The 14076-nt window shown below is 37.5% G+C and overlaps 1 protein-coding gene across 3 annotated transcripts in view; it reads left to right on the top strand.

The window, feature by feature from the left end:
- The window catches only part of CCDC125 (coiled-coil domain containing 125), a 32783-nt gene extending 22841 nt beyond the window's left edge, over positions 1–9942 (top strand). For 2 of the 3 annotated variants that reach the window (XM_068535456.1, XM_068535455.1), the window contains 5 exons: positions 933–1048; positions 3519–3626; positions 4752–4926; positions 8501–8631; positions 9479–9942. In XM_068535456.1, the coding sequence (XP_068391557.1) occupies positions 933–1048; positions 3519–3626; positions 4752–4926; positions 8501–8631; positions 9479–9790 (842 nt within the window). In that variant the 3' untranslated portion in view covers positions 9791–9942. Of the gene's footprint in view, positions 1–932; positions 1049–3518; positions 3627–4751; positions 4927–8500; positions 8632–8744; positions 9018–9478 lie in introns of those variants that run through there. The other variant, XM_068535457.1, reaches the window with a different exon arrangement.
- The last annotated feature ends 4134 nt before the right edge of the window (positions 9943–14076 follow it).

The raw sequence follows: 14076 nt of genomic DNA, 5'->3' as shown, positions 1-14076 counted from the left end.
TATCTTTTATATAATGAGTCACTATATGACAAAAGTTAATGAAAGAGTATTAAGGTGGTACCAACTTTTTAGAAATCTTTTTTTTGGCCACACCATGTGGCATGTGGGATCTTAGTTCCCTGACCAGCTATCAAACCTGGGCCCCTGGCAGTGAGAGCCCAGAGCCCTAACCATTGGACCGCCAGGGAATTCCCAGCAGAAACTATTTTAAAGTGGTGGCTTGAAAGGCGTAAAATGAGTGCTCAGTCAGGTCATGGGCCCGAGAGCGGCACTTTACATAGTGTAGTAAGTGAACTGTGGCAATGCCCTGGGTGAGAACTGCACACACAGATATGCTTCTCCACACCAGTGATTTGAGCAGATAGTGATTTCCCCCTTGTTAGGTTGGTCCCAGGACAGAAGTTGCTCATAACCACTACTCCTGTCCCTTCCTCCCTATCCTTCCACCCTACAAGAAGAGAGGGAAAGTTACTGTTATTCTGCTTTCCAGTAAATAGCAGGACCCCTCTTGTTCTAACTATTTGGGTTGAGAGCCTCTTGTGAAAACTCTTAACTAAAAGAAAAGTCTGATAGAGTTTGGAGAGCTGGTACAGTTGACATTAATACAATATATGACATTTCATCATCTGATCGTCTCACAGTGTGGATAATTAGCCTTTGTATGTTCTCTTTTTGAAAATCCTACAAATTTTCTTTGAGCAAATGAAGACCAGACTTCGGTTGCAAAGTTATTTCCACATTAAAAATAACATTTTATCTAGTGTTAACTCACTTGATACCCACTATTCTATCAGATTTTCTGGTTGGAGACAGATTTTGTGGGTAGTTGTATATCCCTTGCTTAGAAGACGTGAGTATGTGGTGTTGGTTTAACTGGATTAGGTGAGGCTGGGGTTAGACCTCCTAACACTTTCTTACATGGCCCTTCCTAGTTTTGAATCAACAGTATTTGGAGGCCCTCGCCCTGCTTGATATCAAACAGCAGAAGATGGCTCAGGAAAACACGTGCCAGGACACAAGTGGCTTTACAGAGGTTTCAGGTCTTGAGGTAGGTAAGCAGGTGTTAAAGCTTAGTAGGAGGGATATTTTCCACTTCCATTTTCTTTCTGCTGTCGCCATCAGCTCCACTTCTAGGATAGAACCATACTTAGCAATTTGAGACTGAGGGTGAGAGAGGCCGAGGTCCACTCTTCAGCCTTGCTGGTACCATACCTTTCAGGCACAGCATTCTTGGACATTAGGGGATGTGCTAGCCACTTCCTGTCCCTTTTATTTCCTTTTTCTACAGCTTTAGCAGAAAGTATGTTAGTAGTATCTTCCCTGGGTAGAGGCTTACTGCATCAGAGTACTTTTCCACACATTTTTTAATCTGATCTTCGTAACGGTCTTGTGAGGGCTGCAAAGCAGGTATTATCCCCATTTTACAGAGGAGGAAACTCAGGCTCAGATAGTTTTAGTTACTTTCCCAAAGTGATGCAGTCACTCTGGGGTTGAGCCAGGTCCAGGACAAAGATCTGCTGATGCATTGCTAATTGCTTGCTGAGGTGTGAAATGTCTTACAAGTGTCCTGGGGACTCATGAGAAATGAGCATACCAGTGGAGTGAGAAGGGGTAGCCATTCACTTATTATAGAACTTCAAATAAAGCAACTACTACTAATAATAGCAAATACATAGTCCTTAGTAAGTGCCAGCCACTGTTCTAAGTGCTTCACATAGATTAATACATTTAATTCTCACAACTACCAAATAAGGTGAGTACAATTAAATCCCTATTTTACAAATGAGGTAATTTTGGCACAGAAGGGTTAAGTGATTTGCCCCATGTCACAAAGCTACTAAGTGGTGGAGCTGGGATTTACACCCAGGTAGAGTTTAGAGTCTGTGCTTTTGATCACCATGCTCTACTGCCTGGGTGGAAAACTAGTGTAATAGCAAAAAAAAGAAAAATAAAAGAAACTGAACGGAGAGAAAGTTCAGAAAAAGTGTGCTTTATTATAATCTTGAGTAGGCTCTAAGTAAGTTTATGGCAGGCAAGAAGAAGGGCCCTGAGCCAGTTGATGAAGGAGCACTGAGGTAAGGACATACCATAGAATTAGGATGCAGAGGTCCTTGCAGAAACCTTGCATGTTTATATTGGCCCTACCCAGGTCTTAAGTTGCTTTTGGCAACTTCCACAGGGACAATTATCAGGAGCCGGAAGTTGAAAAGGGAAGATACCAATCTGCACATAGCCGCCATTTGTACACTTGAGTCAACTGAAAGCTCACTGTGTACTTCACAGTTATTAATGCGAGAAGGAATTTTCTGAAATAGGCTTTACATTAAGAGAGACCGTGGAGGGGGCTTCCCTGGTGGCGCAGTGGTTGAGAATCTGCCTGCTAATGCAGGGGACACGGGTTCGAGCCCTGGTCTGGGAAGATCCCACATGCCGCGGAGCAACTAGGCCCGTGAGCCACAACTACTGAGCCTGCGCATCTGGAGCCTGTGCTCTGCAACAAGAGAGGCAGTGATAGTGAGAGGCCCGCGCACCGCGATGAAGAGTGGCCCCCGCTTGCCACAACTAGAGAAAGCCCTCGCACAGAAACGAAGACCCAACACAGCCAAAAATAAATAAATTTTAAAAAAAAAAAGAGACTGTGGAATCTTCCTGTCTAAACAGTCTCTAAAATAAGATTCTATTTTAAGCCAGTCCATGTGAAATTTATAGCAGCAGGAAGCTTAGACAATAATTTTGTAGTATGTTCCACATGAAACTTTAAAAGATATGGCACAATATGTTACATAGACCGTCTCCATTAAATTGGAAGCTGTTGGAATATTTTGGGAAAGCAACTTGTGGTTAGTTGCCAAAATGGGTTTTAAAAAAAAGTACAACAGTTCTTACTTTTCTTCTGGCTACAGTGGTCAACCAGGAGTGACCCACACGGACTCGTTTCTTCATTGTGATCCAAAGACAGGTTTTGAAGGATCAGGGCCATATGCAATTCCAGAACAGTGGCTGGGCCAAGAAATATATAAGAATTTATTACATGATCAGAGACCATTTTTTTAGGAGTGGCAGGATGATTGTTTTCCTTAAAATTCACTCATCGTTTCTGAGCATGCATCTCTTCCGGCAGGACCTGACAGTAATGAACGCTGGGTAGCAAGGCCAAACCCAGTCACAGGAAATCCATATTGGGGATGTTTATATTTACTTCGTTAGGTCTTAGTTCCTGCCAAGAACTCGGAAGTATAGGAAACTGGTACCAAGTGCAAGGTTTCGGAGTGTGAGCAGAAGGAATGCAGAATTCCTGTGTATTTTTGTTCTGAGTAATAACAGTCTCTCCTCATTTGTAGTTCATTTCCCCTTGGGTCCTGAAATCATGGCCTCAGCTTCCTATTTTTGTTTTCCTTTGCAGTTTCTTTGAATTAGGTGCTTGAATAAAATGTGCATGGGTTTGTGTGTGCGCCCCGTGTTTGTGTACGGCTGAGCAATGTGACACTTAGTAACGGATAATTCTTTTGGATTTAAAGCTTGCAGTCCTGGGAGCCTGCCTTTGTCACGGTCCCAGAGGGAGCCCCTGTACCTGTGCCAGACTGGCAGCATCTACTCGGAAAATGCTCCTTGAGGTCAAACAGGAGGTATTGTGTTATCAAAACAGTAAAAGCTTTGGTTTTGCTTCTCCATTAACACAAAGTAGAGTAAATGGAAGTATATGTAATAATTAGCTTAATTTGGTAGTCTTTGGCTATGGAACTTATCCTTAGTTTTAAATGATAACATTAACGTATAAACTGGATTTTGTTTACATTACTTGGCACGATATTGCAGCCGTGAAAAGTTGTTTGCCTGTGTTTTAGTTAATATTTCCTAAGTTCATATTTCTTTTGTCTATACGTGGCCCTAAAATTACTAGATATTAGAGGAAAAGGCACACATGCTTAAAATCACCAGTATGTGCAAGACTGATTAGCCGAGAGATAAACATGAAGCTTATTAGAAAAGCTGCAGGGTACAGTGGAAGGAACCCTTGTGCCAGCCAGACCTAGGTTTGAATCTCAGCTCCATCATTTTCCAGCTTTGTGGCTTTGGACGCGTATGTTAAATGGAGGCTAATAACTAGTTTGGAGGTTGTTGTGAAAAATAAAATATAGACATATAATGTTTAGCACAGGGCCATGCCTGGCATTTAATCAAATGATAGCTGCCATTATAATTAGGCTTTCACAACAAATACAGTATGGACCATAATTTTTAAAATGTTTTTATTGAAGATTTGGAATTTAGTCTTCAGAGTATATATGAAAGCAAACAGCTAAACATTAGCAATTCATCAGGAAAAGCGTAAGATTACAAAGATCAGAGTCAGCTGTGGGAGGTATCTGAAAGATAGTATTCATAATTGTTTTCAGTGGTATTTTCTGGCATGGCCCAAGGCAGAACTGAAATGCAGCCATTGGCATCCTCCCTTCTTCCTCGTTGGGCAGGACATACACAAGGCCCGTCTAGGATAATGAGGTCTAAGAGTAGGATTACCAGGGAACTGACAGGCACAAGAGAAACTCCTGGTAATCTAGTTCAGAGTGGGCAGCTACTGCAGAAGAGAATGGCATGTACTAATTAGATTAAGTGGATGCAATAGATCAAGGGCAGGCAGAAGACTCCTACTAGGCAGGGAGACTGCATTTGCTAATCTGACTCAGCATTCAGGCAAGAATTGTTCTGGTTTTGCCTCTAACACCTCTCAAACTTTCTTTCAAAACCAGTTGGAACTTCTGCAGAAGAGTAAAGAAGAAGCCTACATAATGGCAGATGCATTCAGAATTGCATTTGAGCAACAATTAATGAGGAAAAATGACCAGGCACTAAGATTGACACAAATGGATAAAATGTGTAAGAAAGCAACAAAAGGGACAAATTGGAAGCACCTTAAAGATGATGGTAAATATGAATTATAATGGTAATAATCAGGTGTAATTTCAGTTGTTTTTGGTTATAATCATAGTTGATTAAGCACAGTTAATATGGTGAATATAATTGAAATATCACATATAGTTAGGATTTATCTAAAAATGTAACAACTATGGGAAAAAAGGAGTCACTGGGTGTTACTTGCGCAGATGAAACCATAAAATAACAGGAGAATCTCTTTTTTAGTAGAGATTTTTAGTGGAAAAAATTTATAATAAGAGCACTAGAACCCAACAGTGGAACCCAACATTAAATTTATCTATTTAATTAAACTTTATTGAAATGTGTGACTTTGGAAGGAGACATTGAGCACTAGAGGAATAATCTTAAATTGGACAAATTAATAAAATATTCTTATAAAAAGTGAAACAGAAGTTAAGGTTTAGGTTTTGGTTCACAAGCCTATCAAAAGTTCATGGCCATTTTGGAGTCTTTATGGTATTAGTGTAAACAAAATATATAAAAATGGCATGAGAGAATAAATTGCCATTGAAGTATGTAGACTGTCCAATATAAACAAAGTAGCTGTTGTTTTTTAGAAATTTTAGTTTCTCTAAATGGTCAATCTCAATTTTCATTTGTAAGTATTATTCAGTAGGCTTCATATGGCTTCAATTTAAAATTCCAATTTGAAACCATTTATCAGTCAAGAAAGATTAAAGTGAAGTTTATTAAGAAGTGTAAATTTTTAGTATTCAAATTCTGACATGACCCTGTTTCTAAATCTTTTTTAATTTGACAAAATCTATAATCCTAGTTCCAGTATCTCTCATTTTCAGATGAATTTAGGACCAGTAAGAATCTTATAGTATTAAAAATGAAAACTTTTAATAGTAGATACCTAATTTTGTTTGAAATATCTCTTTTCAAACAGTGCATATTAGCATTAGTATATGGGTCAAGTGTTGTGAATTTTAGCTTCATTAACTAAACTTTACCCATCTCTTTGCTGAAGTGTTAAGAAACAGCTTATAGGGATAATAAAAATAGAAGTAGTAAACAAGAACTGTGAAAGCAGATTATAAAAGCTATGTATTTAGAGTCAGGTGGAAGTCAGGGCAAAAGGGGGGAAACAATGTTCCTCAACTCTTGTTCGTTCTTAATCAGGCATTCCACATTGTACTGAAATTAACTTCTAAAGGTGTTTTCTGATACGAGATTTACAGAGGCCAGTGAGCAAATATAATGGCTAAGTCCTCAACAGTCACTTATAATAAATAAAAAATTAGTATTTACGTGGCTGTTTTCTATAATAATTCCTTGATAAAAGATAAAGGTATAACCTTAATGTCAAGGTAAGTGATTTGCCAGGGGAATAAGCTAACATAGTCCAATGTACTTAGCCTTTGAGGAATTGGTGGAAAACATTAAGAATATCTAGTTCTACCGTGAACAACAAATGTGTAGGTGATCTTCCTCAAGCACCTCTTCTTTCAGTGAGGCCCTTGATAGGAGCTGGATTGCAAAATTTTCAAAGGTATACTCTTAGAGGGCAGCCTAGGTGTTTTGTGCTAACTGAAGTCAAATCCCTTTGAAAATCTGATTTTGTTTTGATGGAAGGTAGAGAGAAGAGTAGGGAGAAAGAAGCGGTAGATTTCATATTCAGTTCAGCACTTGTACTCATTTTATATTCCAGAATTCCTGCCTTTCTTAGCTTTTTACAGAATTCAGGAACTTTTCCATAGAAAATATGATTTGAGAGGTACAGCTCCCAATCTTTGCTTTCCGTTAAGGTACTGAGAGAGACTGGAAGCAGCATTTAAAATAACTAGTTCATCTCTGAAAAGCCTTTACAAGTCCATAAAAGGTTTAGTAGCTCTTTGTGAGTTTGTTAGTGACAAGACTTTGATTCATTTTAATATACTTCAATAATCTGGTACAAGATGATTGTTACAGGTCATTTTCTTATTTGTGGTTAACACTGTTAACTTTTCTTCTTGATACGGCTGCTTAGACAAGTTCCGAGAGAGAGCGTATAAGCATGTTTCCTTGTTTTTAGCTTGAAAATAGAGACAGATTCATCCACTCTCAGAACTGGTGAGCTGGTCAGCTTGTCTGGCTTTTCCCCTTGGCCACAGCTGCTATTGAAGAAGGTCAGGTGTGCAGCCCAGTCACTGGGGTTTATCAGGATTGGGTGGAAAGGGAATTGTCCCTTTAGACTTTATCTGATCATTAGACCATTTGCAGAGCATTCTAAAAACATTCTTGAAACTTGCTTTGTATAAATCTATAAATTTTGTATTTTCTGCTACAAATTGCATCCTTTCTATGGATGAAGAAGAGTATCAGTGTACATATTGCAGGATGTGGACTTTTAAGTGATATGTCAGTAGCTGGGCTAGGTGCTTTCACAACTGTTTTGTTTTTTTTAATTGTGATAAAATATGCATAAAACTTACCATTCTTTTTTAAGTAGGTACATTTTTTTTTAACATCTTTATTGGAGTATTATTGTTTTACAATGGTGTGTTAGTTTCTGCTGTATAACAAAGTGAATCAGCTATACATATACATATATCCCCATATCTCTTCCCTCTTGCGTCTCCCTCCCACCCTCCCTATCCCACCCCTCTAGGTGGTCACAAAGCACCGAGTTGATCTCCCTGTGCTATGCGGCTGCTTCCCACTAGCTATCTTACATTTGGTAGTGTATATATGTCCATGCCACTCTCTCACTTTGTCCCAGCTTACCCTTTCCCCTCCCTGTGTCCTCAAGTCCATTCTCTATGTCTGTGTCTTTATTCCTGTCCTGCCCCTAGGTTCTTTAGAACCATTTTCTTAAAACTTACCATTTTAACCATTTTTAAGTGACAAGAAGTCCATTCACATTGTTGTATAATCATCACCACCATCCATCTCCAGAACTTTTTCATCTTCCCAAACAAACTCTGTACCCCCGTTCAATACTAACTGCCCACTCCCTTCCCCCAGCCCGTGCTCTATTATTTAATGGCACAGCAACCCAACAATAGAGCATAGGTACTATTATTCTCATTCTGGAAGTGAGGACATGTAGCTCAGAGAACTTGTCCAACATGATACCATTAGGAAGTGGTTAAATGGGGATTCAAGTCCAGGTCTTTCTGGCTCTAAAGCAGAGTTTGCATGGTTCAGAGGCCACCTGTCTGCAGACATGTTTTGTTGGGAGTGAATAGTGTTCTCAAATATTGTGGGCAGGTGGCTAACCTTCACACTGGGAGATTTCACATGCAAATGTGGATTGCTGGCTCCTTTGGAAGACTGAGATTATCAGGTAGCACAGGCTGCATTCTCCCATGGGCAGCTGCTGAGCAATGAGACTGGCAGGGCGCTGCTCTGGGTTCTCACACTGTGGCCTCTCACCTGCGTTTGCCATCCTGGCTCTAAAGTCTGCTTTTCCCACTGCACTGTGCTGCCTGACTCACTTGTGCTAGAGGTCACCTGAAGAGGACAAGGTCCTGACTGATTTAGGAATTAGCCTTGGCTCACACTTACCCCTTTTTTCTGGAAGTACTTCAGTGAGTGTCTTTTTGTGTCTCAGCTGGATTTTCATGTTCCATTTTAGGGTTACCATCACAAAGGAGTAAGAAGACCTTAGGGCAGAAACTGTTGGGTATGCTCCCTTTGGAAAACAGTTCTAAGAGTACTGATGACCAGCATGATCCTCAGGAAGTCTTTAAGATGCTAATAGATTTGGTTAGTATCTTTGCTTTTTGTTAGAGGCTGTGGATGAGCTTATCTTTTTCCTTCCTATTAATTCAACTCTTTATCGCTCTATACTTGACTTTTATGCTCTGTTCCCATTTCAGGTACCATTTTCCAGAATTATGATCTTCATCTCCTTTAACACCCCACACATGCTTCCCACGTCTCCCATCCGTGTTCTTCCTGTGCAGCTTTAAAGCTCCACCTCTGAAAAGAGGAGGCTCCCTGAAATTAAGTCCAGGCATCTCCGTCATCTGCAGTTACATATACAGTTCATGACAAGACTTATATATTCAGGAATTTTTAAAGTGTTCAAGGAACTTCCTCATGCATTCTATCCTTTAATCATTACCACAACCCTGAAATCGGTCCTGTTATCCTCAATTTCATAGATGACTATACAAAGAAACTCATGTTATATGAACATACTTATCTGTAGAAGAGTATTAAAGTTTATTTGCATATAAAAATATAAAAACAATTTTTATATAAGTAACTTCAACATTCTTTCACAGAGGTAAGTACATGTTGGTATTATATATACATATATACCCACATACACACATACCATGTAAATATATACTTTCTTCTTTTTCCTCTCTCTTCAGATGACTTAAAAAATTTTTCAACAGAAAGAACACTGTTTTCTATTTTTCCTTTAAAAAAAAATCCTCAGTAACATGTAGCATTAATGCTTAGGAATCAGTGGACACCTAATTGATTTATTCATACTGACTGGCTTAGATTGGAGATTGAACATTTTCATGAAATACTTCTGACTATAGCTCTGTACTCTGTGATTTACTAACTGGTACGTTTTTAATTTCTGTGCATGCAGTTAAATGATAAAGAAGAAGCTTTGGCTCATCAAAGAAAAGTTAGTTACATGCTTGCTCGGGCTTTGGAAGACAAAGGCACCACCTCAAAAGAGAATAAAGGAAAAAATCCTATGAAAGACAATTCTCCATTATTAAAAAATCCCTGGCAGAAAACTTCAGAATTCCCTGTTTTACGTGATCCTGTACATTCAAGTGTTCAAATTTTTAATTCTGTGGGCTGCATTTGTTCAATTCAGCACTTTCAAACAGATCAAAACTACACAAGAACTCTTAAAAGATCCTATTCTTTGCCATCAAATATCATGTACTGAAGACAAACCAGTTGAAATTAGAACTGAGAGCTGTTTATATCAAGACTTTGAAAACAGACCGTGTAAATGTTGCTACATCTTCAGAAGTTGAACGTTTTCCGGGTATTTCTAAATTTGGGGAAGCAGCTTAAATAAATGTTCTCTACAAGAAATTTATTAGTATTCTGTGTTGACATATTTCATTTATAAATTACATTACTATATTTTTGAAATTTTCAGTATTTGCCAACATCTTAAAACAAATAGTGATTTTGATAAGAAAATTAACTATTTAGATTGACTTATAGAGATCTTTGGCTCAAGCAACAACAGGAGTGACTGAATGTTAATTTTTGGAATACATTTATCTGGTTTTGTGTTTTTCTGGATTTTTCATTTGCCATATAAAGTTTAAAAATAATTTCCTTCACTTCAATAAAAAAGTTATTATGGTGGGACTTCGGCAGCAATATATTCAAAGTCATTGCTAGTTACCTATTTCATAGCTTCCTTTTCGTCAGAGTGGTGACATTCTGTAGCCAGATCTACGCAGAATTCTGGCATTTAGGCCACTCTGAATTAACTTTTTGGTTTTGATGCTGAATTTTAGGCCATTTAAAATTATTTTCTCTTTCTAGAAATATTACATAGTAATAATCTTTAATACCTTTTGGGAGTATTACTATATTAATAGCATCACAATGATATCAAAGGAAGTGCATTACCTTGTCAGCAGTTATAAAACTTATCTAATCTCTAGTGAAAAGAAATTACTACTTAATTAGATAGCTAACAGTAGGATAAGGTAACAATATAAACCATTTATAGTTGTGTTACAGGAACAGCACTGGTTGGCATTAATAATAAAAGCTGAAAAATTGGCAAATACATTTTGAAAAAAGGAATAATGAGGATCTACTGTCACCAGATGTTAAAATGTATTATCCTATCAACTATACTCCAATATAAAACAAAAATTAAATTAAAAAAAAATGTATTGTCCTGATGGTAATACAAAGCTACATTATTTAAAACAGTGTAACAGCAGGTCAATGAGAATCAGATAAAGACCATACACACACCTAGTATATATAATAATTTAACATAAAAGGTAGGGAAAGGAAGGATCTGGGATTATTTAATAATACCAAAGTGGGAAGTGTAAAAAAAATCAAATTATAAAAACTAGAAAGAAGTATGTGTGTATATAAAACAAACTCAAATAAATTGATAAAATTTATATTCCAATTGATAAATGGACAAAGAATCTGAATCAGTCTCCTCAAGTAAAGGAAACAAAAGCAAAAATAAACAAATGGGACCTAATTAAACTTAAAAGCTTTTGCACAGCAAAGGAAACCAACAAAATGAAAAGACAACCTACTGAACAGGAGAAAATATTTGCAAATGATATGATAAAGGATTAATGTCCAACATACATAAACAGCTCATACAACTCAACATCAAAAAAACAACCCAATTAAAAAATGGGCAGAAGTCTTGAAAAGATATTTTTCCAAAGAGGAAATGCAGATGGCCAACAGGCACATGAAAAGATGCTCAACATTGCTAATCATCAGGGAAATGCCAATCAAAACCACAATGAGACATCACCTCACACCTGTCAGAATGGTTGTCATCAAAAACACAAATAACATGTTGGTGAGGGTGTGGAGAAAAGGGAACCCTATACACTGTTGGTGGGAATGTAAACCAGTGCAGCCACTGTGGAAAACAGTATGAAGGTTTCTCAGAAAACTAAAAATAGAACTACCACATGATCCAACAATTCCACTCCTGGGTATATATCCAAAAAAACCAAAATCATTGATTCATAAAGATACATGCACCTCAATGTTCACAGCAGCGTTATTCACAATTGCCAAGGTATGGAAGCAACCCAAGTGTCCATCAACAGATGATGGATAAAGAAGATGTATATATACATGCAGTGGAATACTACTCAGTCATAACAAAGAACGAAATTTTGCCATTTGCAGCAACATGGATGGACTTGGAGGGCATTATGCTAAGTGAAATAAATCACAGAGACAAATACTGCATGATATCACTTATATGTAGAACCTAAAAAAATACAACAAACTAGCGAATTTAACAACAAAGCAGCAGACTCACAAATACAGAGAACAAACTAGTGGTTGCAGGGGGAGGGTTCATATAGGGGTGGGGAATGGGGGTACAAACTATAGGGTGTGAGATAGGCTCAAAGATTATTGTACAACATGGGGAATACAGCCGATATTTTGTAATAACTAAATGGAAAGTACCTTTAAAAACTGTATTAAAAAAAAACTGAACCAACGGTTCACAAAGGAGGGATTATATATGATTAGCAACACAGTAGAAATCAAAGAAAAGTAAATTAGAATGAGATACCAAATTAGCAAAGACCCCAAACATTATGAATGCTAGAGATGATGAAGTGAAATAGATTCTTACATAAAGGTTGACGAATGCATACATTTGGGATCTCACATTCAATTTTTTTGTGTATATACTCAGAAGTGAAGCTGCTGGATCATATGGTAATTCCATTTTAAATTTTTGGAGGAAACACCACAGTTTCCCACAGCTGCTGCACTGTTTTTATACATTCCCACCATTAGTTTACAAGGGTCCCAATTTCTCCACATGCTCACTAACACTTGTTATTTTCTGGGTTTTTTTGGTAGTAGCCATCCTAATAGGTATAAGGTGGTAATCTCACTGTGGTTTTGACTTGCATTTCCCTAATGATTAGTGATGTTGGACATCTTTTCATGGGCTTTTTTGGCCATTTCTATATCATCTTTGGTGAAATGTCTATTTCAAGTCCTTTGCCCATTTTTTATTTGGATTTTGTTGTTGTTGAGCTATAACAACATATATTCTTCACATATTCTGGATATGAACCCCTTATCAGATACATGATTTGCAAATATTTTCTCTCATTCCATAGGTTGCCTTTTCATTCTATTGATTATGTTCCTTTAATGCACACAAGCTTTTCATTTTGATATAGTCCAAATGGTCTATTTTTTACTTTTGTTGCCTGTGCTTTTTGGGGTCATATCCAGGAAGTCCCTGCCAAATCTGATGTCATGAAGCTTTCCCTCTATGTTATTTTCTAAGAATTTTTATAGTTTTAGGCCTGGTGTTTAGGTCTTTGATATATTTTGAGTTAGTTTCTGTATACAGTGTAAGGTAAGGGGCTTCTTCATTTTCAAGAACTACTGAACAGCTACTGGGGGTGTAAACTGATATAACTACTTTGGAGAAATATGGCAATATCAACACTAATTGAAAATACACACTATGACCTCACGATTACAGTTCTAAGTATGTACATTAGAGAAACGCTTGCATGTGCATATAAACAATCCTTTTTAAATAACCTAAATGTCCATGTGACAGAATTCTAAAGATGGCCCTCTCATGATTCCTGTCCTGATTATTCAAGCACTAATCTAGGAACTGCTATGAAGGAATTTTTAAGATGTATAATTAAGCCCTTAGTAAGCTGACATCATTTATCAGGTGAGTCCTTAAAAAAAAAAAAAAAAAAGGCAGAATTTTCTCTCTTGGCAGCAGATGAGGAAGCCAGACAGATTTGACACTGTTGCCGGTTTGCAGATGGAGAGTGACATGCAACAAGGCAAGTGGACTGCCTTAAGAAGCTAAGAGAGGCCCCTGGCTGACAACCAGCAAGGATAAGGAGGCATGTGCATTAAAATGGCATAAACTGTATGAACTCGGAAGCAGATTCTTCCCTAGAGCCTCAGAGAAGAGCCCAGAGTCCAACTGACACCTTGATATTGGCCTATGCAAAAAAAACACAGTTGAGCCATGAGAGGTAACTGACCTACAGGACAGGGAACTAAGTTTTAAAGTTTTAAAGTTTTGAGTAAGAATAAAAATGCTGTATGAGATGTACCATCTACCACTGAAATTCTGAGACCCAAAACAGTACTGTATACTACTACATGCATTCTTATAAAATAGCAGTGTAAAATCATGGAAGGACACACTCATTTCCTGAGAGTCATTCTCTTTTGGGGAGGGTAAAAAGGAAAAAATAAAATAGAATGATGTATTAAAGGGAGCTCAATTTTATCTGTAATGTTATTTTTTTTTTCCTATTTAGTATATTAACATATGTTAAGTCAGGGTAGCAAGTATTTGGTATATTACTACTATCTTTCTATTTTTAAATAATACCCCCTTTACTACAAATCTGTAATGCTACATGGGCCAGATCATTAAAATAACTGATAGTTATTTTTATTAAGAATCCCTTAAATGCATTT

This window comes from Eschrichtius robustus, chromosome 2 (assembly GCF_028021215.1).
Source record: "Eschrichtius robustus isolate mEscRob2 chromosome 2, mEscRob2.pri, whole genome shotgun sequence".
NCBI lineage: Eukaryota > Metazoa > Chordata > Mammalia > Artiodactyla > Eschrichtiidae > Eschrichtius > Eschrichtius robustus.
This window is presented reverse-complemented; position numbering and strand designations above follow the sequence as displayed.